General features: G+C 37.3%; 1 protein-coding gene across 6 annotated transcripts in view; it reads left to right on the plus strand.

Moving 5' to 3' along the window:
* LOC141521312 (cilia- and flagella-associated protein 43-like) overlaps positions 1 to 26844 on the plus strand; it is a 234056-nt gene that overhangs the window by 202172 nt on the left and 5040 nt on the right. For 5 of the 6 annotated variants that reach the window (XM_074233758.1, XM_074233761.1, XM_074233760.1 and 2 more), the window contains 5 exons: positions 8931 to 9017; positions 9521 to 9609; positions 12124 to 12331; positions 14388 to 14500; positions 18338 to 18497. In XM_074233758.1, coding sequence (XP_074089859.1) covers positions 8931 to 9017; positions 9521 to 9609; positions 12124 to 12331; positions 14388 to 14500; positions 18338 to 18497 — 657 coding nt within the window. Of the gene's footprint in view, positions 1 to 8930; positions 9018 to 9520; positions 9610 to 12091; positions 12332 to 14387; positions 14501 to 18337; positions 18498 to 26844 lie in introns of those variants that run through there. The other variant, XM_074233763.1, reaches the window with a different exon arrangement.

The raw sequence follows: 26844 nt of genomic DNA on the forward strand, positions 1-26844 counted from the left end.
TAGGTCTATCTCTCTTTGACCCATTATTGATGTGATTTTTATTGTATTATGATCTGAGAAGGATGTATTCATTATTTCTGCCTTTCTGCATTTGATTATTTGGTTTTCATGCTTTAGTATATGGTCAATTTTTGTGTAAGTGCCATGTACTGCAGGAAAAAAAAGTATATTCCTTTCTATCCCCATTCAACTTTCTTCAAAGGTTTGTCATGTCTAGGTTTTCTAACAATCTATTTACCTCCTTAACTTCCTTCTTGTTTATTTTATGGTTAGATTTATCTAAATTTGAGAGTGGGACATTGAGGTCTCCCACCAGTAGAGTTTTGAGGGGCTGTTATTGTGTTTGTTTTGGGAAGAGAGCTCTACTGAAAGTATGGAGCTCACAGTCCTGAGCTGAGCAGTCAATCAATATCCAGCAACTCTCTGTGCTGGAACTCGCCCTCCAGTCCTGCTGAGACTTCCTAGACCTCCATTCCCACAGCCAAAGCCTCCATGGCTAAGGCCAGTCCTCTGGCTTATCCTGCTGCTGCCCCTGGGCTGGCTCTCTGCTCTACATTCCCAGTTCACGCATAGTCCCCTGAGACAGACCTTGTTGGTAGGTGTTCTTCTCCTAGCTTCTCTTTCTAGGTTTTGTCAATTGAATTTCTGTTAAGAGGTTTCTTTCATATTGTTTCTAAGGGGAAAGCAGGAGACCTTAGCACAGTGCCTGGTCTTCTCTCCACCATCTTGGCCAGAAGTCCTTCCTTCCATGATATCTTTTTTTTAGATACTTTTTTTTAAAGATTTTATTTTGAGATTTACTATTTTTATATGATCTTACTTCCCTCCCCCCCACCCCCCACAGAAGGCAATTTGTCAGTCTTTATATTGTTTCTGTGGTATATACATTAATCCAAATTGAATGTGATGAGAGAGAAATCATGACAATTAGATACTTAAAGCTCCATGATCACCTCAGTACCTAAATTATCTCTGTCTTCCAATCACATTGAAATGTCTTTGACCACATCCTTCTGGATTTCCTGGCAGTGTTGCCCTCTAGTATCAAACATTTATAGCTATTAAAGTCTGGGTTGATGGTTTACACAACTGAATGGCCAGCTGCCACCCTTGGTAACTAAACAGCTGATTTATCAGGTTAGTTAGGCAGTTTTAATTTGATTTATTCTCATTTTGTACAAATAATTTTTTTATACATTAACAAAATATTATTGTTTAAGAGTAAAGAAAATACCTCCTCCCCCCCAAAAAATATGGACTCACTTGAGCGATAAAGTAAAGGGGAGAGAAAAAAAATTAAAATTAAAAAAATAGTAATAATTGTAGGTATGGCCAGGTGGTGCAATGGACAGAGCACCAGCCCTGGAGCCAGGAGCACCCAAGCCCAGCTCAGGCTCCCTGGGCTCCGTACACCCAACAATTACTCAGCTGTGTGACATGCAAGCCACTCCAACTCCACTGCCCTGCAAAAACCAAAAAAAAAGGAAAACAAAACAAAATAAAATAAAATAGTAATAATAGTAGGGGTGGCTGGGTGGCGGACAGAGCATTGGCCCTTGAGCCAGGAGCACCTGGGTCCCAATCCAGACTCAGACAACCAACAATCACCCTGCTATGCGGCCCCAGGCAGGCCACTCAGCCCCATTTGCCCTGCACCCCCCCCAAAACAACAACAATAATAAAAAATGTGCTTCAGTCTTTGTTCCAAAACCAACAACTCTGTTGTGGGTGGATCATATTCTTTATGATAAGTCCATTGCAAAAGTTACTTCCATATTTTTCCACCATTGCCATTGCTGATCACAACTCCCTCCTTTCATATTACTCCACTACCATGTACTATATTTTCTCTCTCCTTTCACTCTGACTTTGCTTTAAGGTACCTGAGTGGCGCAGCAGACAGATCCCTGGCCCTGGGGCCAAGAGGCCCCGAGCCCCCTTACCACCCCTTAGGACCAGCATCCACCTGGCCCTATGGTCCCAGACAGGCCATCCAATCCCAGCCCCTTGCAAGAAGTAAAAGAGAAAATATGTTATACCTGACCACTCTCCCCCCATGGTCCATCCTCTCCTCCATCACTCACATCCCCCCCTTCCCCCTGTCCCCCCTTCTTACTCCAGATGCCTATACCCCATTGAGTATATATGCTGTTTCCTCTCCTAGCCAACTCTGATGAGAGCAAAGATTCCCTCATTCCCCCTCACCTTCCCCCCTTCATATCATTGCAATAGCTCATTGTAATAAAGAAAAATCTTATTATATGAAGTATCTTGGCCTATTCCCCCTCTCCTTTTTCTTTCTCTCATTACATTTCCCTTTTTTTTCTATTAACTCCATTTTTACACAATATTTTATCTTCAAATTCAGGTTTCTCCTGTGCTTCAACTATAAAAGCTCCTTCTACCTGCTCTATTGACTGAGAAGGTTCATATGAGTATTAACAGTGTCATTTTTCTATGCAGGAATACATGCAGTTCATCATCAGTAAGTCCCTCATATTTTCCCCTTCTCCTCCCCTCTCTATGCTTCACCTGAGTCCTGTATCTGAAGATCAAACCTTCTGTTCAGCTCTGGCCATTCCAACAGGAACATTTGAAATTCCCCTGGTTCACTGAAAGTCCATCTTTTTCCCTGGAAGAAGACAATCAGCCTTGCTGGGTAGTTGATCCTTGGTTGCATTCCAAGCTCTTTTGCCTTCCAGTATATTATATTCCAAGCCATACAAGCTTTTAATGTAGTTGCTGCTAAGTCCTGTGTGATCCTAACTGCAGCTCCACAATATTTGAATGGTGTCCTTCTGGCTGCTTGTAATATTTTCTCTTTGACTTGGCTATAATATTCCTAGGGGTTGGTTTTTGGGGATCTCTTTCTCAGGGGGATCGTGGATTCTCTCCATTTCTATTTTGCCCTCTGCTTCTAGGATATCAGGGAAATTTTCCTGTCGTAATTCTTTGAAAATGATGTCAAGACTCTTTTCCTGATCATGACTTTCAGGTATTCCAATAATTTTTAAATTATCTTTCCTAAATCTATTTTCCATATCAGTTGTTTTTTCAATGAGATGTTTCACATTTTCTTCTAATTTTTCATTTTTTTTGGTTTTGAAGTATTGATTCCTGATTTCTCGTAAATTCATCAATCTCCCTGAGTTCTTTTCTTTGTCTGAAGGATTTGTTTTCCTCAGAGAGCTTTCTTATCTCTTTTACCATCTGGCCAATTTTGCTTTTTAAAGTATTCTTCTCCTCAATAACTTTTTGAACTGTTTTATCCATTTGACCTAAGCTGGTTTTTAGCATGCTATTTTCTTCAGCATTTTTTTGGATTTCCTTGACTAGGCTGGTGACTTCATTTTCATGTTTTTCCTGCATCTCTCTCCTTTCTTTTCCCAGTTTTTCTTCTCACTCCCTCATTTGATTTTCAAAATCTTTTTTGAGCTCTGTCATAGCCTGAGCACAATTTCTGTTTTTCTTGGAATCTTTAGATGCAGGAGCTTGTGCTTCCTCATCTTTAGACTGAGTGTTTTTGATCCTTCTTGGACTCATATGCAAAATATTTCTCAATGGTGTTCCTCTTATTTCTCTGCTTTCTCAGTTTCCCAGCCTAAGCCTGTTTTTGGGGGTGCTTCCTGAGCTTTTGGGACACTCCCACAAGGGTCTCAGTGTGTGAGGCTCTGTCCACCCACCTGGTCTGTGAATGACCATATGTGCCCCCCTCTGCCACAGGGCTGAGGTGGGGGGGACCCTGCAGTTCTATTGGGGGGCCTAGACTGCAACCAGGATCTGAATGTGGTCAGAGCCCCAGAGTCCTGTTCCAGGGGCAGAGGACAGAGCTCTGCAGTCTTTCTTCACTCCCCTCCCTAGGTTCAATGGGATCATGCCCTGGGGGCTCCTGCTTACAGGCTCCACCTGCTTCTGCTTCCTGCCTTGGCCATGCTGCTGCTTGCTGCTCACTGTGTGCCCTGAGGGCTGGGCTTCATGTGCTCGCTCTGGCAGAGGTCCCCCAGCTGTTCCCCCAGTTTGTGCCCAGTGTTCCCCAGGGAGTAGCTCAGGAAACTCCCCCGCTGCTGTGAGCCCCGGCTCCCAGCACCCTGGGGCTGCCTCTGGGAGGCTGAAGTTCTTTCGCTCTGCTGGGCCACCCCTCTGGCGGGCCACCCCTCCGACCCCGGGGAGCAGAGCCTTTCTGCTCTTTTCTAGGTTACCTTGAGTAGGAGAACTGCCTCTCTGGGTCCCTCTGTGGGTTCTGTCTCTTAAAAATTTAGAGTCCTTAATTTCGATGATTTCTGAGAGAGCGCCTAAGACAGGATTCATTCTTGTCACCATCTTGGCTCTGAAACCCTCCATGATAGCTTAATCTGAGAACTTGTTTCAATGTTTGTATATGGGGTCTGTCACTTTAGAGTCCATTTAAAGGCTTTATTAAAAGGTTTTTGGGGAAAAAACTCCTAGAGCTTTCTAGCTTCATGCCACCATCTTGGTTCCACTTGCTGTTTTTAATCCTTGATAATTCTTTGCTATGTTGGGGCTACATTCAAACCGAGATCCATACCCAGAAGCTTCTGGTTTCCAAAGGCATACTGTGATTCTTAAATACTTTGTCCTTGCTCTTTTTTTTCCTGGTTAGGTTTTTTAATTTTTATTTAGTAATGGATTTTATTCATTTAACTACTTATGCTGTTGAACTTAGTCAAGGGAGTAATATTTATCACAAAGTTGCAGGCATAATTTTACATATGGACCATTGACTTGTGGTCAGTTGTTTTGTTTTGTTTTCTTCTTGAAATACCTTACATTTTCTTCTTTTGTTCTTTTGACTTTATTTTAATATTCCCATGGAATCAATGGCTTCTTTTGGTCATTTTCCTTTTCAAAGAATCTGTTGCTTGGTGAAGGTTTTGTACCTTTTGTGCCAAACTGTTAATTTACTTTCCAATTATTTCTTCCATAACTCTCATTTCTTTTCTAAATTTTCTTCTAGCATTTTCATTAATAAAAAGATTTTTAATTCAAAAAAATACCCTTCATCAATTCCAGAAATTCTAATTGAATTTTTTTCCAAACTATGTTTTTGTTTGAGATTTGGCTTATAAATGTTTGTAATCCTCTAAATTTGTGTCTTGAGCATCCCTGCCACCTTAATTGTTCTTGTGGTGGGATTCTTTTTTGTTTTCTCATTCTTCCAGTCTATTTACTAACTTCAGATTTGACGTTTAGGGTTAATCTCTATGCCCTTCTAGAAGGGAAATATGAGATGGCTCATTGCTGCTGTCTTGAGACTATGTTATTCTAGGATTTCAGGGACAGCTTCAGGGACAGGGACCTTGCAAGCTTTTGGTGTTCCCAAAGTGGTCTGATTCATGGCAAAATGTGATTGCAGAAGAGCAAAATTTCTGAACTATATTTGAGTCTGAGCAATAGTGGAATACTTCTGAACTTTTTTTTAGGTTTTTGCAAGGCAAATGGGGTTAAGTGGCTTGCCCAAGGCCACACAGCTAGGTAATTATTAAGTGTCTGAGACCAGATTTGAACCCAGGTAGTCCTGAATCCAAGGCTGGTGCTTTATCTACTATGCCACCTAGCCACCCGTAAACTTCTTTTCTTGTTACATAACCCAGGGCCCACAACCACTCCTTAATCCAATGCATCCCTTCCTCTGTCCTCTTTTAATCTGTGACCAGTACTGGGAAATTCGCAAAAAAAAGATTTGCCACTTGGCATCTAGTTTTCCAGTATGGATTTCCTTTTGGCCTGGTTCATAGCCTCTTACTGAGTGCTAGAATGCTTCATAAAGAGCCATTCCCAGACAGACTTTGTCCTCAGTATACACAGACCTTCCTTTCTAGTGATTTCTATACCCTATTAAGTGTGTATGTTATTTCTTTGTTGAGCCATTTCTGATGAGAATGAAGGCTCATTCATACCCCCTCATCTTCCCCCTTTCCACTCCATTGCAAAAGCTTTTTTTTGACTCTTTTATGTAGACTAACTCAGCCCATTTTATCTCTCCTTTCCCTTCCACCCAATATTTTTCTTTATCACCCTTAACTCCATCTTTATACCATATTATACCATTATGTTCAACTCCCTCCTGTGCCTTATCAATATGTTCCTTCTAACAGCTCTTATAAATGAGAAGGTTCATATCAGTTATCAGTATCTTCTTCCCATGCAGGAATACCCACAGTTAATCATCATTAAATTCCTCATAATTAGTTCTTCTCATCCACCTCCTCTATGGTTTACCTGAGTCCTGTACTTGGAGATCAAACTTTCTTTTCAGCTCTGGTTATTCCAAAAGGCAAGTTTGAAAGTCCCCTATTTCATTGAATGCCCACTTTTCCTCTGAAAGAGACATTCTGTTTCTGTTTTACTGGGTAGTTGATTCTCAGTTGTAATCCAAGCTTTTTTTTGCTTTCTGGAATATGATAGATACTCCAAGCCCTATGAGCCCTTAATGGAGATGCTCCTGTATAATCCTGATAGTGGCACCATGGTAGTTGAATTGTTTCTTTCTGCCAGCTTGTAGTATTTTCTCTTTGACTTGGGAGTTTTGGAATTTGGTTATAATATTCCTGGGAATTTTTATTTTGGGATCTCTTTCAGGTGATTTTTCAGTGGATTCCCTCAATTTCTATTTTATCCTCTGCTTCCAGGATCTTAGGGCAATTTTGCTGCATTATTACTTGAAAAATGAAGCCTAGATTCTTTTCCTGGTCATGATTTTCAGGTAGCCCAATAATTTTTAAATTATCTCTTCTAGATCTGCTTTTCAGGTCAGTTGTTTCTCCAATGAGGTATTTCACATTTTCTTTTAATTTTTACTTCTTTTAGTATTATTTTAATGTTTCTTTTATTCAAAATTTTATTTATTTATGGCAATGAGGTTAAGTGACTTGCCCAAGGTCATACAGCTAGGCAATTATTTAGTTTCTGAGGCTGGATTCAAACTCAGGTACTCCTGACTCAAGGACAAGTGCTGTACCCACTGGGCCACCCAACTGCCCCTGTTTTATTGTTTCTTGATTTTTTGCAAAGTCATTGGCTTTCTTTAGCTCCATTCTACATTTTAAGGAATTATTTTCTTCAGAAAGCTTTTTTATCTCCTTTTCCAGCTGGCCAGTTCTGCTTTTTAAGGCTTTCTTCTCCTCATTTGCCTTTTGTGTTGCTTTTTACAACTGGCCTAAACCAGTTTTTTTAACATGTTATATTCTTCAGTATTTTTTGTAATTCTTTCACTAAGCTGCTGACTCATTGCTCTTATTTCTCTTTCAAATTTTTCCTCTACCTCCCTCATTTGTTTGTTAAAGTCTTTTCTGAGCTCATTCATAGCCTGAGCCCATTTCCTCTTTCTCTTGGAGACTTTGGATACAAAAGCTTTGATTTTGTCATTTTTCTGAGTGTGTATTTTGATCCTCCATGGGAACAAAGAAATTTTCTATGGTCAGGTTCTTCTTTTTTCTATTGCTTGCTTATTTCCTTAACCTATGACTGCACTTCTAAGGCTTTGGAAGTTTTTTGGAACACCCCTGCAAGGACATCAGTTCCCTCAAAGCCTTATGAGAGGCTCTGACCACTCTCCTGACCTGTGGGCAATCACAACCTCTGCCCTGGAGCTATGAGGAGGGTCCCTGCTCAGCTATGGTAGTATTGGGGGCTCAGACTGAGCTCTGGATCTGAATATGGGCAAAGCAAAAGAGTCCTGCCCCAGGGATAACAGAGAGACTTCTGCAGTCTCTGCCCTCCCCCTTACTATCTATGGACTGAGTGCTCTGGAAGTGCTGGATGGATTCACAGGTTTCCACTGCAGGGTTGCCCTGAGGCCATCAGTGGCCCAGGCTCCAATTTCACTCTGGTGCCACAGAGTTCTCTCACCACCCTTTCAAGCCATCGCTGGCGATCCCTGGGCCAAGAGGTCTGGAAACTGCCCCTCTACCATGGACCCAGGGCTGTTCCTGGAATGCTGGACTGGTTTGCACTGGCCAGGCTGCATTGCAGCTCTTTCTAACACCCATGTCCAGGTGAAAAAGAACTTTCTCATGGATCTTCTAAGTTGTCTTGGACTGGGAAATTGTATCGCTTAGTCTTTCTGTGGGTTCTACTCCTCTTAAATTTTTACTAGAGTCATAATCTGATGGTTTTTGAAGTTTTTTGGGGGGAGGAGTTTCCAGGAATTTCTGCCCTCACACTGCCATTTTGGCTCTGCCAAGAACAATTGCTTGTCTTGTAATACAGTTCCTGTTAGAAAAAAATTGTAATGTGCCTAATCAGCATGGTTGTGTGACTTATTCCAGTTTGGTTTAGTAATCTGAGGAGGAGGCAGATGGTGGGAGTAAACCAAAACTGGGATTTGGAAGTAATATATGGCAATAAAATAAGAAGATAAGGGATTTTTTTAATGGGGGGGGGTTAGGGGAGACACAATCTGGGTTAAGTGGTCCAGAGTCATGCAGCTAGAAAGTTCTGAAGCTAGATTTGAACTCAGGTCCTCCTGATGCCAGAGCTAGTACTCTATCCACTTACCTGATCCAAAGGATTTTAACAGTAAATAATATGACATTGAAATGGTTAGCTATAGAGTTGAGACCAGGGAGAAAAGAAAAGTTAGATTACGGGAAAGTACTGGATTAGAGATCTTGATGAGGGAGAAGAATAGAGTTAGAAGGTACGAGATACAGAGAAAGGTGGCATGATGGGAGTTTTTCTCAGTTCTCATCTTTCATCACATTTCTGCTGCATTTGATACTGTTGACCACTCTCTCCTCCTAGATAGTCTTCTCCTCCCCTCTTTCTCCAACCCCCTGGCTATTCCCAAGACTGAGAAATGTAATAGTTTTTTCATCACAGGCACATTTAGGACCCTCCTTGTTCTCAACTTCTTTAATTGTTTACCAAGCATCTCTAATTTTGTTCTGTTGTTCCAAATATTTTTATAGAAATATGCTTATAAAGAAGTCTACAGGGCCCGAGATGAAGTTGATACATACAGAGAGAACTATGACAACTTAATCGCAGAGGACAAAGTAAGAATCATCTGTCTATTCCTGTGTGGACTGTTTCTTCTGAATTTTTGGATTTGAGAGACATTGAGAAAAAAATAGAATTTCTTCATGGATTTTTCTCTTTCCAGTTTCACTTTGATTCTTAAGTTCAGGTTCATCTCACTTTGTGACATCGTATGTTCATGAAAAATTGTATGTGAGTTGAATTTTGGTAAATTATATCACATTCCCTCTCTAAGCCTCATTTTCCATATGTTTAAAATGAGGGAATTGGGCCAGATGATCTCAAGATTATTTTGAGTTTACAGGTCTATTATTCTATGGGGTAGTATTTTAATCCACTATTAAGTTTGCAATTTAAAAGAAACTGGTGATTTATTTTGCATAGTGAATGAATATTATTATTATGTTTGTTTTCATATATTGCTATTTCTCAGAATGATACCCAACAGAATTTTGAAAATCAGTAAATAAAAGGTTTCCAAGTAAGCTACATTTCTAGTGATCATATGTTTTTCCTACAGGTTATAGAACGTGGATTTAAAAAAGAGTTTGCTGAACTTAGCAGTCATCACGCTGAATTACTCTGCAAACTATTTAGACGGCGGCCAAGGTTTGTTTGGCCATTAGCCCTTTTTAACACCTTTCTTGAGTATAGTTTGTGACTCAATGATAAAGGAAAATCAGAATTTATTTTTATTATATTTTCTAATATACAGAAATATCTGTTGCAACATCTAACAAACTGATTAAAATAATACAATTTTAGACAAATGATTGAGTTCATAAATGAACCATAAAGTTTAACATTTAAAGTAGGCCATATTGAGAAATTTCATGAAAAAAATGAAAAACAAAACATTGACTAAGTCAGCTTATGCTGACTCTGCAAAGCACTGTGATAAGCATTTGGGATACAAAGTAAGATAAGCTTGATTCTCAAGGAGATCACATTTTAGTGATTTGATGATGAAAAACATTTGAGAAATATCTGGATAATTTAGTCATTTTAGTAATAAGACCAGAAGATTTCATTTGCCTATCTCTCTTAGATAAAAGACCCTTCATGGTTGTAGGCTCAAATTTTATTTGCCCTTAGAAGAGGAGGTGTACCTGAGAGATAACAAGCAATTCGGATTGGTTAACACAATGTAGAAAGTGTAGGTCATAGTAAAATGAAGGTCTTGATGCACTTGACTTAGGTCAGGGAGACATCAGTTTCCATATCACCTGTCTTGATAATAGGAAAAATTAACCTTTTCCCTAGACCTGTCTGAGCAAACACAATGAGCAGGACTATATTCATTAGCCCAAACTTAGAATTTCTTTTACTGTCTAATTAATTGACTTGAGTAAATCTTTAAAAGGAATTTCTACACTGGTTGGTTTCTGAATGAGGAAATAGAATAGGGGGGAAAATCTTGATCCAAAAACAATAATGTTATTAAGTATGAGAGAAAAAATTCATTTCTCACAAATAAACAACATATAGAAGAAAAGGTTTCTTCTATCAAGATCCAGGGTTCCTTAGGACTCATGGTGATTCCTTTCTTTAAAATAATTTCTATCGATAAAACCACAGCCTTTGAACCATTTGATGGTGCCAAGGACTTTGGTGTGGCTACTGAACTAAATCATCTCTCTTAAGCATAATTCAATTTATTTTTGAAATTGCATCTTAATCTTAATTTTCATAGTTACATATTTGTGTCTGTTCACATTTGCTACTAAAGTCTTCCCTTTGACCAAGTTTTAAAGGTTTTTACTACACTTAGAAGAACTAGGTGACACAGTGATTTATAGCAGGGACCCCTAAGTCAAGAATCTGGCCTCCCATATTTGCCCTTGGTGTAACTGAGGCAAGGCACTTAGCTTTGCTTTCATCAGAGTCCTCCATTTTAAAATGGGGGTGATACAACACAAGGTTGTTGTAGGGTCCTTTAAGAGAATATTTATTAGGGGCAGCTAGGTGGCATAATGGATAAAGCACCGGCCTTGGAGTCAGGCGTACCTGGGTTCAAATCCAGTCTCAGACACTTAATAATTACCTAGCTTTGTGGCCTTGGGCAAGCCACTTAACCGCATTTACCTTGCAAAACCCTAAAAAAAGAGAGAATATTTATTAAATTAGAATTTAGTATGTGCTAAATAAAGATTTGTTTTTCTTCTCCTTCCCACTGTATATACATAAAGCACTGAAAGTCATCTTACAAGCAAGGCTAAAGTTGTCATTTTATACAGAGGAAGATTGCATTGACGCTATTTAGCACTAATCTTTGTAATTACATAAACTGATCCATTATTCCTAAAGTAAAAGAAAAATGAGCTACTCATCAATCAATCAACATAAGATAAAGAGGATAGCTAGGAGTCCAGAGGTTTTTTGGTAGATTTGCTAATAGATGTGAATTGTGTCAGATCATATCTAGTTTAGGACTGTTAAACTGAAAACTCTTCAATGCCTTGGCTTGCCCATGTGTAACAAATACATGTGGATAATACTGTTCTTTTCAAGAGATAATCTAGGATCTTCCAAGATTTATAGATTCATAGGATTTTGAGTTAGAAGGTTTCTTAGAGATCACTACAAAGGGTACTTTTTCCTAAGTGATGAGCTCAAGTCTATCTCCTCTTTGTTGGAGGAATTGGAATATTACTTTATAAGCACAAGCCAAGAAGACCAATATAAATTTATATAACTCCCATTCACAGCACTGCTGCAAATATCCCAGATAATTTATGAAAGGTATCATAGAAAGGAAGAAAGTCAGGATAAAATAGAGAAGGGTCCACTATAGCCTGTCTTCCAAGGTGAGCTTTTGTAGCAGGTTTCTCCCTCCACTTCCCTGATCATCCCAATTTTAAATCTCACATAGATGCCTAATTATACACATAAAGACAGTTTCTGGGCTTTCGCAAAGAAGGATTCAAAGGGAGCAAAAGAATGTGCTTCTTCTGATGGTCTGTCCTAAAAGGAAAGACCAGTAGGCTTGAAATCTCAAGATCTCTGGCAAAAGGAACCAGACATAATATCTTATTAATATTTGTATTTAGTGTTGAAACTTGAATAGAAATATGATCTTACTTTGTCTTAGGAGACTTACTCTGAATTTGTTGATAATCCCAGGATGGCAAAGCAAAAACAGAATATAGAAAGTACAATTCCTTTTGGTGAACGACTTGGGTCTGGCAAAATTAAGAAGGTTAACCTTCTTCAAATCATGAAAGCCATGGATGATTTGGATAATCCTCGTCATATGCCAGAAGGTTTAGATCCTGGAGTCTGGCAATATTTCTGTGCTGCAAGACGAACAAAAATAGAATATGAATACAGGGTAATTATATTAATTTTATTTTTAAATATTAATATGAGATATTGAATGTGGGGAATATGGCATATCCAGGAAGACACAGTCAATGTGTTGGTTTTTCTGAACTACATTTTTGCTTCTTTTCTAACTATTATTGTTAAGAAGGAAGAGCTTGGAATAGATAGATAGATAGATGATAGATAGATAGATAGATATGAGTGATGGCTAAAGGGGTGCCATAGTATCTGGAATGCTGAACCTGGAAACACTAGCTGTGTATCCCTGATCAAGTCTTATCTTGACTGCCTCAGTTTCTTCATCTGTAAAATGGGGACAATAATACCATCTATATCCCAGAATTGTTATAAAGATCAAATGAGATATTTTTGTAACACCTTTAGCAGAGGGCCTGGTACAGGAGAAAATGTATAAATTTTAGCTATCATTGTCAACATTATTATCAGCCTGATAATACTGGTAATACTGGAATGGTATGATGAAGTTTAGAATCCTGATGTCTGAACTCAGAGAGATTGCCAACTATCCCTATATGAGAAAATCAGAATGAAATAAAAAAGACTTTGACAAGCTAGAATATCAAATTTAATTTCATAAGATAAAATTTAAAGCCTTATTACACTTTGGTTTAAAAAACTTTATAGGTATAAGATAGGAGGGGGAAAAAAAAACCTGACAGCTTAGAAAGCTAAAGTAATGACAGTCTGCATTAAGAGAGGCACAAGGAAATTCTATTCCTACTCTGTGCTTCCTTGACCAAACCACAGTTGGAGCACAATGCTCAGTTCTGTCTATTGTTATTCATGAAAGAATCCAGGGGAGGGCAGGTAGGATGGTGAATATTGCCTGGAGTTCATAAAAGGAGGATCAGCAATAAGGAATGCCTAAAGAAGAATAAATTCAGAGGGGACCTAAGAGTTTAAAGAGCTGTCATGTGAAGGAGGAATTATTCCATTTGGCTCTAGAGGCCAGACTAGGAATGTTGGATAAATTAAGTTTGATGTAAAGAAAAACTTTCTCAAAATAAAAAAATACTTAAAACGGAATGAATTCTCCTGGGAGGGCATGGATTATCCTGGGGACTCTGTAGGGAAAAGATTGGAAGAAGGCTTTTTTCTTATGTCTGGTTTGAATTAAATGAGCCACTTGGGTCCCTCCTCACTCTGAAATTCTGGTTATTTTATCCTAAATTTTGTGGTGGTATTAGTCTACCGGGGTAGGCTTGTGGCAATGAAATTCTTTTCTATTGTCTTGGAGTTTTTCTGTTTTCCAGAAAGTCACAAAGAAGAACTTTGATTTAAATGAAGATGCTGAGCATTGTTCTTTTACTAAGTTAAACTTTATGGAATGAGAAAGATACAAAACCAGTGTGCTTGACTTGATGAACACTAAAAGAATGCCTCTACTTTCTTACCCTTTCAAAAAATCCCATTTTAAGTATAATGGATAGAGAGGTGACCTTGAGGTCCCAACTCTGACAACTACTGATTATACAATTTGCCTGCATAGAATACTATTAACAAAAATATATATCCAGAGTCTTGATCATTAAATGCCTAGCATTTTTTGAGTGATGACAAATATTCCATCTTTACATTGAATAGAGAAGATGGCAATCTATCCTGTACCTGATTTAATATTTAACAAATACTAGAAACCTGTGTGGTTTTCACAAAGATAACAAGCCAGATTTCCCAAATTCTAATCATCTGTCTTCCTGTGATTGTTACAACAATAGGAGAAATAGAAATTCCAAACTCATAATCCTCAATTACAGATAGAGAATTTAGACTTTGGTCAGTAGCATAAATTGTAAAAATAATTTTGACAAAATATTGGCAGAGAATGTCACAAAGATTGCATTTAATTTGACAAAATAAGTAGATAGTGAGGATAGTGATTTGTGTTTCCATCTATTTTTAATAATATACCTTATTAGTTTATGTTTATGTTCCCCCATCCCAAAAAAAGAATTCTTTTTATAAAAGTGTCACTGAAACAGGTTTGTTCTAATTTTTAAAGTCTTATTCTCTGAGAAGACTGTACTTTGATTTTTGTTCAGGTAAAGCAGAAAGCTGCTGATTTGCTGGAAATGCAGGCCTTCCTCCAGAAGAGAATTGAGGAGGATGAAAAGCTTCAAATGGATATTGACAAAATTTTCCAGGAACAATTTGTGTAATATAGCTATTGATTATTTAAATTACTATTATATATGTCTATTTTAAAAATTATTTTAATTTAGAGGTAATCTCCTTCATATGAAGACTAACATCATTTTACACTGGACATAATCCTGAAGTGCTCATTATTACCCAGGGCTTTGAAAACTCGAACCTGAGGCTACATTATATGAAATCTGCTAGGTCAACTTGGGACTTTTTTGCCTGTTCTTTCCTAATGTTTCAAACTAGGTTTTTTGACTCATTTCACCTGGAATAATAATAATAATAAAAAGCATCAATAATTAAGTCCCTATCAGGTCCTGGGCATATAAAGACATACATGTCCTGCCTCCATGAAACATGTATCAGAAAAAGATTCAGTGAGAGGTAATATTGTGGCTGATCGTTAAAAGAAACTAGGGGGGCAGCTAAGTGGCATGGTGGATAGAGAACTGGCCCTAGAGTCAGGAGGACCTGAGTTCAAATCCAGACTCAGACAATAATTATCTAGCTGTGCGAACTTGGGCAAGTCATTTAACTCCATTGCTTTACAAAAACAAAAACAAACAAAAGAAACTAGGGATTCTAAAAAGTGGAGTTAAGATGGAAGTGCTATCCAGGAATGAGGAATAACAGTATAATAGGATATAGACAGCTAAGAGTCCCCCAGATAGAGTACCAGGTCTAGAGTCTGAAAGATTCAAATCTAGCCTCAGACAGTAGTTGTGTGACCCTGAGAAAGCCACTTAACCTTGTTTATCTCAGTTTCCTCATCTAGAAAACATGCTGGAGAAGAAAATGGCAAACCACTTTAGTATCCTTTGCCAAGAAAATTCCCAATGAGGTCATGAAGAGTTAAACAGAACTGGAATGACTAAACAAGAGTTTATTGAAGGGGTGGGAGGTGTGTGTGACACACTTAGAACAATGCTGTAAGAATTATAGTATGACAGATAAAAGACAGATCAAAGAAAGGACAAACTTTAAGTAAGAAGACCTTTTAATGACTATTGCAATTAGCTAATGCAATAATCCAAGTGAGATGTATGAGAAATTAAAGTAGCTGGATAACCCTATGGGTGGAGAGAAAGGATAAGAGAGATATTGTGGAAGTCAAATAAAGATTTGGCTGGAAATCTGTGTGTTTGAAAATATTTTAGTTCATATAGGTAAATTCAGAAAAGGGACAGAGTTAGAAGAAAAGATAATGAGTTCTATTCTGAATGTCCTGAGTTTGAAATGCCTAAGATATTCAGTATAAATGTCTGGCAGGTAGTTTGGTGATATATGATAGATGTTCAAGAGAGAAATTATGACTGGATTTATAAATCTGTGAGGTGATAACTGAACCCAAGGGAGCTGATGAAGTCATCAATAGGGTTTAGAAAAAGAAGTGGGGGCCACTGAATGTAGGATGATCCATAATTAAAGAGATTGAAGAGTGGTTGGACAAGAAGAGAGAAATAAGAAAAAGCAATTCAAATTTTTTTTTAAAAAGGGAATCTCAAGAAAAGATGACCAAACAGTGTCAAATGCAGTACTGCATTCAAGAAGGATAAGGATTCATAATAGGCCTTTGGATTTGGAAATTAAAAGGACACTTGGAGAGAGAGATTTTAATTGAATGTTGAAGTTGAAAACCAGATGGCAAAGGGTGAGAGGAGAGATAGTGGAGGCAATGAATGTAGACAACTTTTTGGAATTTAATGTAAAAAGGAGGGAAAAAAGATGATCACTTCAGAAGGGGGTAGCTTGTTAAAGTTTTTTAAATCTTTAAAAAATGTATATATCCTTTAGAAACATTTTACAGACAATAATGATTGATACTAATAAAAGTTTAGTGATTAGAAAATTGAGTGCTTCTCTAGTTTATATGGAAACTTTTTCAGTTATATTCTTCTATGATTAAAAAATTTTTGAACATGACCTGACAATGTGTATATATTTATTTTCCAGTTCACAAATTGAATTATCATACAACTACATTAAAATTATGTACATTACAAAAGTTACACAAAACTAGAAATAAAAAGGAATGAGATATTGAAATATCTTATCCCAGAATAGGAAGCCATTGCTATTTATTATCAGGAGAGTGTCATTGGAAGACGCAAGTTTCATAGAGGATGGAGTAGAGAGGGAAGCAACCTGAGGTAGCAAGCCAAATTAGGAATCTAATGAAATAGTCTAGATTAGAGGTGATGGAACAAGCTGTTGGTTGTGTGAGAAGACAGAAATGGGAAGATTTGAGACTCTGTCAAGATAGAAATAAGAGAACTTAAGAACTGATAGGGTATGGCATTATGGAGAATTTAGTGAAACTAGGGTTTTCAGCCTTGGTTTTCATTAAACTTCTAAGTGACTGGAAGGATTGTGGTACACTTGAAAGTAATAATAGAGAGGTTCAGAAACAGGACTAATTTAAGGAGAAAGATATTAAGATCTATGATACAGTTTGAAGACCATCCATACCAACAAATTCATTAAGATTCACTGTGACCTATCAAAAATGAAAAGTGAGGAAAAGATTTGGGAGATTCTCTTATCCACTATCATCTCATTATAGAAAGTCAATCTAAGGATACAGAGCCACTGAGGGGTGCCTTCTATATTCATGATGGTGATCTGGGTCCAGAGAGTGGATATGTTGCTTGTGGAGAGAATTTTCCCCATGGCACTTTTCTAGCTAATGACACAAGTATCCTGGTAAATTATTCTGAGGGGCCCATGTGGGGCAGATAAAGAGAGGAAAGGAGCTGACTCAGGTAAAGGAAAGGGTAGAAAAAGGAAATATGGTTATGCTGAAGATTGGCTGTATTGGGGAAGTAGGAATGTGAATTCATCTTCCCACTCTCCAAGTGTACCCTTTTGAGTTCATGTTCCCACTTTGGAGACTGCTTACTTAATTCAATGTAAACTGGCAGTACAATTAGTCAATTTTTCCTTTTTTTTTCTTTAGTAGTACTTTTTTGAACTGAGTTGTTCTGGATAGTTGCTTCAACTTTCTGTTTAGTTTTTTCCTATATTCATAAAAATGTATGAATCTATAATTATAGATAGCATGCAAGTTTACTACTATGGGAGTCTCCTGATTTATCATTAAAGTTTCACTGTAAGGGGTGGCTAGGTTATGTAGTAGATAGAGCACTGGCCTGAGTTCAAATCCAATCCAGCCTCAAACATTTACTAACTGTGTGGCCCTGGCTAAGTCTCTCAACCCTGATTACCTTACCCCCCCCAAAAAAAATCTTCACTGTAAGAAAAACAACTAAATTGCTTAGCAATGTGGTAATTTCCAGTCATATAATATGTTATGAAATTGTCAGATATAAAAAGGTAAGAGTAAAGCAAAGTTTCTAATATATTTTATGCCTTTTAATACTTGAGTTTTTCCTTCATATTTAAATCATTTTGACAGTATGAAAGGTTGACTATTCAAGTATTCTTAATCCTAGAATAACATTTTATGAACCCATTTTATCTATACAATATTTTAACTCACATAAAATGTTATATTGTAGCTACTTGTATGAAAACTGATTTTGGGGGAAATGGTCATAATGCTCAAGTATCTTGAAAGTGAAATGGTTTAACATAACTTCTATCAATCAACAAGAACTTATTATGTACCTAGTACATGCCAGGCAGTAGCCGAGTATTGGACACAATACAAAAATCTTACATCCTAATAAAGGGGACAACATGGACATTATATGGCATATAGATGATATACTACAAACAAATTGCAGGGTAGCCCTGGAAAGACTTACATGCTTTAATCTCATTTAATTACTTACATTAAAAATAAATAGAGAACAATAACTATGTTTTTCATTCTTTTTCATCTTAGATTACAGAAGGATAAATGTAGTTATGAGATGAATTTGACAATTCAATTCCTGCTTAAACAAGGGCAAGTTGAAGTAGAAAATTTCCATTTTAAATTCGACTTCTCTGACACCATTATCATTTCCAGAAATATAATTGAGGATCTGAATAATACAATCCGGGTAATCATAAATTTACAGGAAGAAAAAGTATTGTAATTTCTATGTGAAATAAGAATAATTTTTTCCCCTTAATTTCTACTTTTTCCCCTCCTTTAATTTTTTTTAAATTTTGCTTTTTGTTGTTTTTTTAATACCATTTTCTTTTTTTGTTTTTTATTTTTTGGCAAGGCAATGAGGTTAAGTGACTTGCCCGGGGTCACACAGCCAGGTAATTTTTAAGTGTCTGAGATCAAATTTGAACTCAGCTCCTCTTGACTCCATGGCTGATGCTCTATCCACTACGCCACCTAGCTACCCCTATATCACTTTCATTTCCCTACCTAGTGGTGCCATCCTTTGCAATAGATTTGAAAAAAGAAAAGGGTCAAAACTAACCAACAGATCAATAATATACAGCATAAATAATGTATTGCACCCATATTTGCCTACTTCTGCAAAGAAGAGAGGAGGTACATTTTTTCAATTCTTCTCCAGGACATATGATAATTATAATCATACTGCATTCAGTTTCCCCTTTTTGTTCTTTCCAATTGCATTGTTTCAGTCATTGGGTATATTGATTTCCAGGTTCTACTTTATCTCACCCTGCTATTCCCATCATTTCTTGAATTCTTCATATTCATTATGTATTATGGAATAATTGTTTTCTAATAATTCATCAGCCAAAATTTGGTTAGCCATTTCTGTCTCATTTTTTTTCCATCTTAGTATTTCTAGTAAGTTTCTTTGCTACCAGAAAAAGTCCTGACATAATTATTTTGTTGTATTTAAGATCTTTTTTTATAACTTTGATATTTTAATACATTAGTTTATACAAAAGATTTTTAAAAATTTTATAACATCAGGGGGCAGCTAGGTGGCATAATGGATAAAGCACTGGCCCTGGAGTCAGGAGTACCTGGGTTCAAATCCAGTCTCAGACACTTAATAATTACCTGGCTGTGTGGCCTTGGGCAAGCCACTTAACCCCATTTGCCTTGCAAAAAAAAAAACCTAAAAAAAAATTTTACAACATCAAAATTGTCTATTATCTTTTGTGATCATTTTGTTTGAGGAAGAACTTTTCTCCTGGACATTATCATAAAAAAATACCTCATCTCATTTCTTTTAATTTTTAAAATGTGACTTTTAATGTTAGTCACATATACATTTTGATCTTTTAAATGATATTGATCTAAATCCAATTTTTGTCAATCTGCTTTCCAGTTTTCCCAGTTCTTGTTGAATGAGGCATTCTTCCCTAAGTAATTTGTGTTCTCAACTTTACTGAATTTGTTTCTAATTCTTTTGTATCTTCTTTGATTTACTTTTTTCCTTCTCTAATAAGTACCAATCATCTTAATAATTATTGGTTTATACTATAATCTCATGTCTGGAAGTACTATTCCCTCTTCATTTCTCATTTTAATTTCCCTTGAGATTCTTGACCCTTCATTTCTCCAAATGAAGTTTGTTATTTTTTCATGTAGCTCTATAGAGTAGTCCTTGAGAGGTTTAGAACTATATCTATAAATTAATTTAGGAAGTATCATTTTTGTGCAGTTTTGGTTTAGTTTCCTGATACTTTTCCTTTGTGATCTTCACTTCATTTATTAAAATGTCAGAAAAATGTACCAATATCTGAGTGTTTCTAAGAGAAAAAGAGATAAAGGAGAATTTTTTTAGTGATAGAAATACAGTACAAATTTCCTTTTCTTTCCAGTTTTAAGTTTAAGAACTTTCAAGAAGGAAGAACCAGACAACTATAGTCCCATCCCACTGTTTACATTTCCCCAAAGCTGGAGGTCCTTTAAGAGTCAACTCAGTGATCCTGTATTTTCCTTCTAGAAGTAGGAGGGAACAGATAAGTAGGGTAATGAAAAGCAATAGGATGGGTTCCTCTCTTTCTCCCTTTGTCCTAGTAAAAAGCAGTATCTACTTATGTCTCTAGTTTGTCCTCATGGGAAAATACTGAGAGCATTCTGCTTACAGGTGGCATTGCTAGAATCAGTGGCTACAGTTTAGATCTTTTTTTGCAAAAATGTAACTCCCCAAAAATGTATGAGAAAATACAGTGATTGATTCCTAAAATTAACTTTTTTAAGACAATGGGTTAATTGACTTGCCCAAGGTCATACAGCCAGATAATTATTAAGTGTCTAAGGTCAAATTTGAACTCAGGTCCTTCTAACTCCAGGGCTGGTGCTCTATACACTGTGCCACCTAGCTGCCCCTAAGCTTAACTTTTAATTCACAGTTATCCTGCTAACCAAATGAGATATTTTAGTTCCCATTTATCAATTGATAATCTTCACTCTAATAATTTATGGATATATAAAATATGTATTATGAAAATATGTATAAAGGTAAGATATTGTGAAGTGTGAAATATTTTTATAATGGTTAGTATTTCTTAATCTAAAATCAAAAAGTAGAAGACTAAAACAGGTAGAATCAAGGGGAATAACTCAGAAATGCACTTTTTACAAAAGTATACCTTAATGATTTGAATACAAATGAGGTTGAATGCAGGAAAAGATGTAGAGAATTATGAATGTAGCAGAAACAAAACCTACAATCTTAAATGCTGTTAAATGAGTGGAGGTTTCTTCATTGTTTAATGTAAAATTTGTATCCTAATCTCCTCAGTCTTCAACCCTCTACCTAATTCCTGTTCAAGTAAGTGAGGAAGGGAATTCCCTTTTTGTACTCTGAATAAGGGGTAAGACCATAAAACCTAGTTGGACCTCCACTGGGGGCAGTCACCTCCCACTCTCCAGCCCAGTCAACTCTGCTTGACTGTTGTTTTATCTGTCTGTCTCTCTTTATCTATCACTTTCGTGTTGTAACTTCTTTAGTAAATCTCTATTGGTGGGGTAGTGGATAAAGCACCAGCCCTGGAGTCAGGAGTACCTGGGTTCAAATCCGGTTTCAGACACTTAATAATGACCTAGCTGTGTGGCCTTGGGCAAGCCACTTAACCCCATTTGCCTTGCAAAAACCTAAAAAAAAAAATCTGTTTTTTTTTCCCATCTCCATTCCTGGGTCTGAACTGTGATTCATCACAGGTGGATAATCAAAATGCAAAGGGCTACAAGAAACTCAGACTCTTAAGTTGTTGAAATAAAGCCCAAAATGTGTTGGTGCCCTTCCTCTATTGTTTTAGTTACCTGACTTGTTGTGATGAAGTAGGGGAACTGATTCCTCTCATTTCAGTCCTAGCTGTGCCATGCCCCACAATGGCTTGTTGTTACTTCAAAGTTTGATGCATCTGTGATCTTCCTGATGTTGGTACTCCTAAAAATGCAAATTGCAAACTATTCTCACCTTCTAATCCTGGCACAACTTGTTCATATCCTCAGGTTCCATAGGAAAGCAGGTCAAATCATTCCTGCCACAGGACTATCCTGCCTTTTCCAGTCCTTTTTCAGTCAGTCATTAAATAAGCAATAAATGTCCTCCCAAGCAGTGTTCTGAGGACTGGGGATTCATAGAAAAGCAAAAGCCACTGCCTGTCCTTGAGGAGTCACTCCCTAAGGGAGGAGACTACAGCAATCTATAAATACAGAATAAAGTGGAAATAATTGCCAAAGGGAAGACAGTACAATTGTAATTCAGAAAAAATTAGGAAAGGCTTCTGGTAAATAGTGGAATTTTATCTGGGATTTGAAGCCCAGGGAAGCCAGGAGGCAGAAATGGAGAGGGAGGGTCCAAGGGGGACAGTCAGAGAAAATGCCTAGAACCTAGAGGAATTCCTAGTTCCTGAAATAAGAAGGAGGCCAACATTACTGTATCTGAGGTGGAGAGGTAGGGTGTAAGGTAGAAGAAGACAGGCAAAGTGGGGAAGGGGGATGGACCTAGCATAGGAAGGACTTGAACACCAAAACAGGATTTTATATCTAATCCTGGAGGTGATAAGAGAGCTACTATAGCCTATTGAGTATGGGGGTGACATGGGCAGATCAGTGCTCTAGAAAAATAAGTTTTGGCAGTCAAATATAACAAGAATTGGAGTTGAGGAGAGACTTGTGGCAGGCATTATAGCTGCTGGGATGTGGGGTAACCAGATAAGAATAGGAATCTGGGGGCCACTGAAAAGCAAAAGAATTTGCATATACTCTCTGTGATGTTAAAACTGCTCTGGATTGTATTATAAAATACAACAAAGTAAACAGATTTAAAAACTTTTCCTCCTAAAGGGACAGCACTTAAGAAAAAATGAATAACAAAGGCCTAGTAGGCAGAGATGAAGACAGAGACAGGAGGGAGATAAGGAAAGACAGAGAGAGCTGACTGAGAGAGAGAACAGGCCTTACTGAAACTGAGGCCCAACTCAGGTTTATAGCCTTGCCCTTAAATGGGCACTGAGGGCAAAAGAAGACTGAGGAGATCAGGATACAAATTTTGCACTAAACCATGAAACAATAGGGGCCAATTTACACCTCAAGAGCAAAGACCTTTCCACACCCTTAATAAGATTCCCTGATTTTAACAGAATTAAAAGATTACAGATTTTGTTTCTACTACATTCATAATGCTCTACATCTTTTCTTTGAATCAGAATCAAGAGTCAAGGATGACACTTGGGCTTTGAGCCTAAGGGACTGAGAAGATGGTGGTGTCCTTGAGAATAAGGAAGTATGGAAGGGAGGAGGGTTTAGGGGGAAAGATGAGTTCAGTTTTGGACATGCTGAGTTTAAGATGTCTACTAGGCATCCAATTTAAGATTTCTTAAAGGCATTTGGAGATGTGAGATTTGAGGTCAACTATATAGATTTAAAAACCATCAGCAAAGAGAGAGATGGTGATTAAATCCATGGGAGTTGATGAGATCACTGAGTCCTATAGAGAGAGAAAAGAAGAGGGCCCCAAGATAAAAGAACCCTTTAGGATACCAATGGTTAAGTTGTATTGACCATATAGAGATCTGGCAAGGAGATTGATGTGTGGGACAAAAGCCACTTAAATAAATTTCGGAGCTCTCTCAAGGTATGAAGAGAAGGCTTTATTTGTTTCTGGAGAAACGGCCACAATCAATTAGATTGAGGCCAAAGCAAAAGGCCCAAGAATCACATTTATCCTAACTCGATTCCAATCCCCCCCCCCCCCACTGACCCACCCTCCTTAATAAGGAATGTGGTTTTTACAATCTAGATGGCAAGCTAATCTAGGGAAAAGAGCATAAAATTCAAACCTAAACCAGATTATCTCTTCAACCCTAGGAATTGAATAATTCTCCAGACTTCAACAGATAAGGTGAGGTCAGTTGACTCTTCAAAAATATACCAGAAGTTTGTTTTGTCAGGGGAGGAAAGGCACATAGTTAACAAAATTCAATCTATAATATTTTACTGAAGAAATCTCAAAACTTTATCCCACTCACTGAGAAGGGATAATCTGAGAGGCAGGAGAACTTGGAGAGAGTAGGATCCCAAAAACATGGAGAGAAAAATATATTAATGAGAAGAGGGTGAACAAAAATGTCAAAGTCTGCATGGAGGTCAGGAAGAATGAGGATCAAGAAAATGACCCTGAATTTAGCAATTAGGTCACTGGCATCTTTGGAGAGAACAGTTTGAGTGGAATGATGAGATCAGAAAACAGGATGATAGCAGGTAGAGAATTAACGGAAGCACTTATTATAAAATGGCTTTCTCAAGAACTTAGACACAAAGGTAAGATATATAGAAGGATAGTTAGCAAAAATGGAAGGTCATGTGAGGGTTTTTGAGAATGGGGAAGACATAGCCATGTTTATAATTAAGAGGAAAGGAGACAACAGACATGGAGAGATTGAAGATAAAAAGGGAATAGAGACAGGATGGAAAGAGAAGAATTGTGTAGGCAGTATGGGTTATAAGTGGCAAGGATTGGGACATACCTCTTCATGTAAGACAGTAAAAGAAAAGAAAAAATGACAGAAGGCAACTGAGTGATGTGAGAGTATAGCCCCTAGCTTGAGTTCAATTATCCACCTGTGATGAATCACAATTCAGACCCTGGAATTCAGGTGTAGAAAAAATAGAAATTTATTAAAAGAAGTTACAACCCGAAAGAAAATGATGCATAAAGAGAGATAGAGATAAAAGAATAGTCAAGCAGAGTTGACTGGGCCAGGGAGTCAGAGACAACTGGTCTGGAGTGGGGGTCCAACTCAGATTTTTATGGTTTTGCCCTTTAACCAGAGGGCAAAAGGTGAATTCACTTCTTCCCCCTTACCAGACTGGAATTAGGTAGAGGGTTGAAGTCTGAGGAGATTTTACATTAAGCAATGAAACAATGGCAAATTTATATTTCCCCTAATTTACATAGGGGACCTCCACCCATTTAACAAGATTATACAGCCTTTATGATTATAGATTTTGTTTCTGTTACATTCATAATTCTTTAAATCTTTTCCCTGAATCAAGAGGAAGCTCTAGCAAATTGCCTCAATTTTTTCCAGTAAAATGTAAGACAAAATTGTTAGCTTCAATGATTACAGGAGGGCTGAGGCATAGAAGGTTTGAGGAGGGATGAAAAAAAGGTGAATAAACTACTATGCATCTGACACTGTGCCAAATACATTTTAAAAATATTTTCATCTATAACTTTGCGAGTAGAATAGTAAATTGGTAAAAGTGGTATGGAAGAACTATCAACAAAAAGTTAACTTTTGAGGTTAAGTAACATAAATTTGTAGTTGGCTCAGAACTGTTGGATGATTTTCTCTACCTTCATTCAGGAGCATGTTTGTAGGTGTGAATGCAATGGAAACTGAAAGTGATCCAAGACTTGGAAGGGCACATTTGGGTATTTGGTAAAGGTTGCCCCTCAAAAATAGCAAACAATGTAGAGTTAAAGTAGTTCATCAAGGTGCCAAGATAGGGAAAAGAGGAAAGGAGTGGCAAGTGTAGGAGAAATGACCTGGAAAAGAACTCTGGGGACAAAGGATTGAAGATCACAGTGTGAACAAAGAATATTTGCTATGGGGAAGGCAGAGGAGCATTTGGAAAGGAAATAGATTGTGATCAGAAAGGGCATATGGAGACAAAAGCCACACCTGAACCAATTCTGCCTGTCCTTGACCTCTTTCCTCTATGGCATACAACATGCTGCAGCATCCTCACAATTTACCAGTGCTCTTCCAACACACCCCATGTTAATTTTAAGGAGATTGGGATTGACAGCCATGTAACATCACAAGAAGAAGAACCTGTTTTTGAGGGAAACACCTGAGGGCATTAAAAGCATGGCACAGTTTTCCAAACGTAATATAATGTACTCTTTTTTCCTATGGAATTCCAAGTCCAGTTCCTTGTCAGTACTCAGTGTTGGTAGATGATATTTTTCAAGAAAGCCTGGGTTCACATCTAGTCTCAGATACTTAGTAGCTATGTGATCCTGGGTAAAACTCATGGGCTTTCTGTGCCTCTGTTCCCTCATCTGTAAAAGTCAATAAACATTTATTAGTAAGTATCTCCTATACCAGACTCTGTCCTAAGAAAGGCAGGACAGTCTCTACTTTCAAGTTCACTAAGAGACAACATACAAACAACTACTATAAACAAACTCTAAACAGGATAAATAGGAAATAATTGACCGAAGGAAGGCACTAGAATTAAGAGGGATTGGAAAAAGATTTCTTGTAAAAGGCAGCATTTTATTTGAGACTTGAAAGAAGTCAGGGAAGCCAGGAAGCAATGATGAGGGAAGCAAAGCTGGCCTGGATGACAGCCAGAGAAAATGCCTGAGGCTGAGAGATAGAGGGTCTAGTTTATAGAACTGTCATTATCAGAGTATTAGGAATATATAGTGTAAAAAAGACTGGAAAAGGGAGGGCTAGATTAAAAAGAGGTTTGAATGCTAAAGTCAGGATTTTATATTTTATCCTGGCGATGATAGGGAGCCACTGGAGTGTGTGAATTATGGGAGCTGAACTTTAGAAAAGTCATTGCAGGAAAAGTCATTGGAGGAAGGCCACTAAGACAACCAGCCTCTCAAGATTATTGTGAATATAACCTGAGAAGTATCTTATATAAAGAGCTATATAAGTATATATATATATATATATATATATATATATATATATATATATATATATATATATATATATATATACATATCATAATGTAGAAAAAAGGTAATTCTTCAACCACTTATTGTTTCCAAAGTGAACAGTTGAGCCAAATTAATTATGAATTTCATTTATGAGATTTAACAGTTTTATTATAATCAAAACATATGAAAAAAGGATCAATTATAGAACCTCTGTATCTACAGAAAATCATTCTTCAATGATATGGACATATGGACATTCTCTTTGACAGTGGCAAGCAGGCTTATTGTCTGCATCTCATTTTATATCTGAAACTGATGTTAAAAATCA

This window comes from Macrotis lagotis, chromosome 4 (assembly GCF_037893015.1).
Source record: "Macrotis lagotis isolate mMagLag1 chromosome 4, bilby.v1.9.chrom.fasta, whole genome shotgun sequence".
In the NCBI taxonomy this organism is placed as follows: Eukaryota; Metazoa; Chordata; class Mammalia; order Peramelemorphia; family Peramelidae; genus Macrotis; species Macrotis lagotis.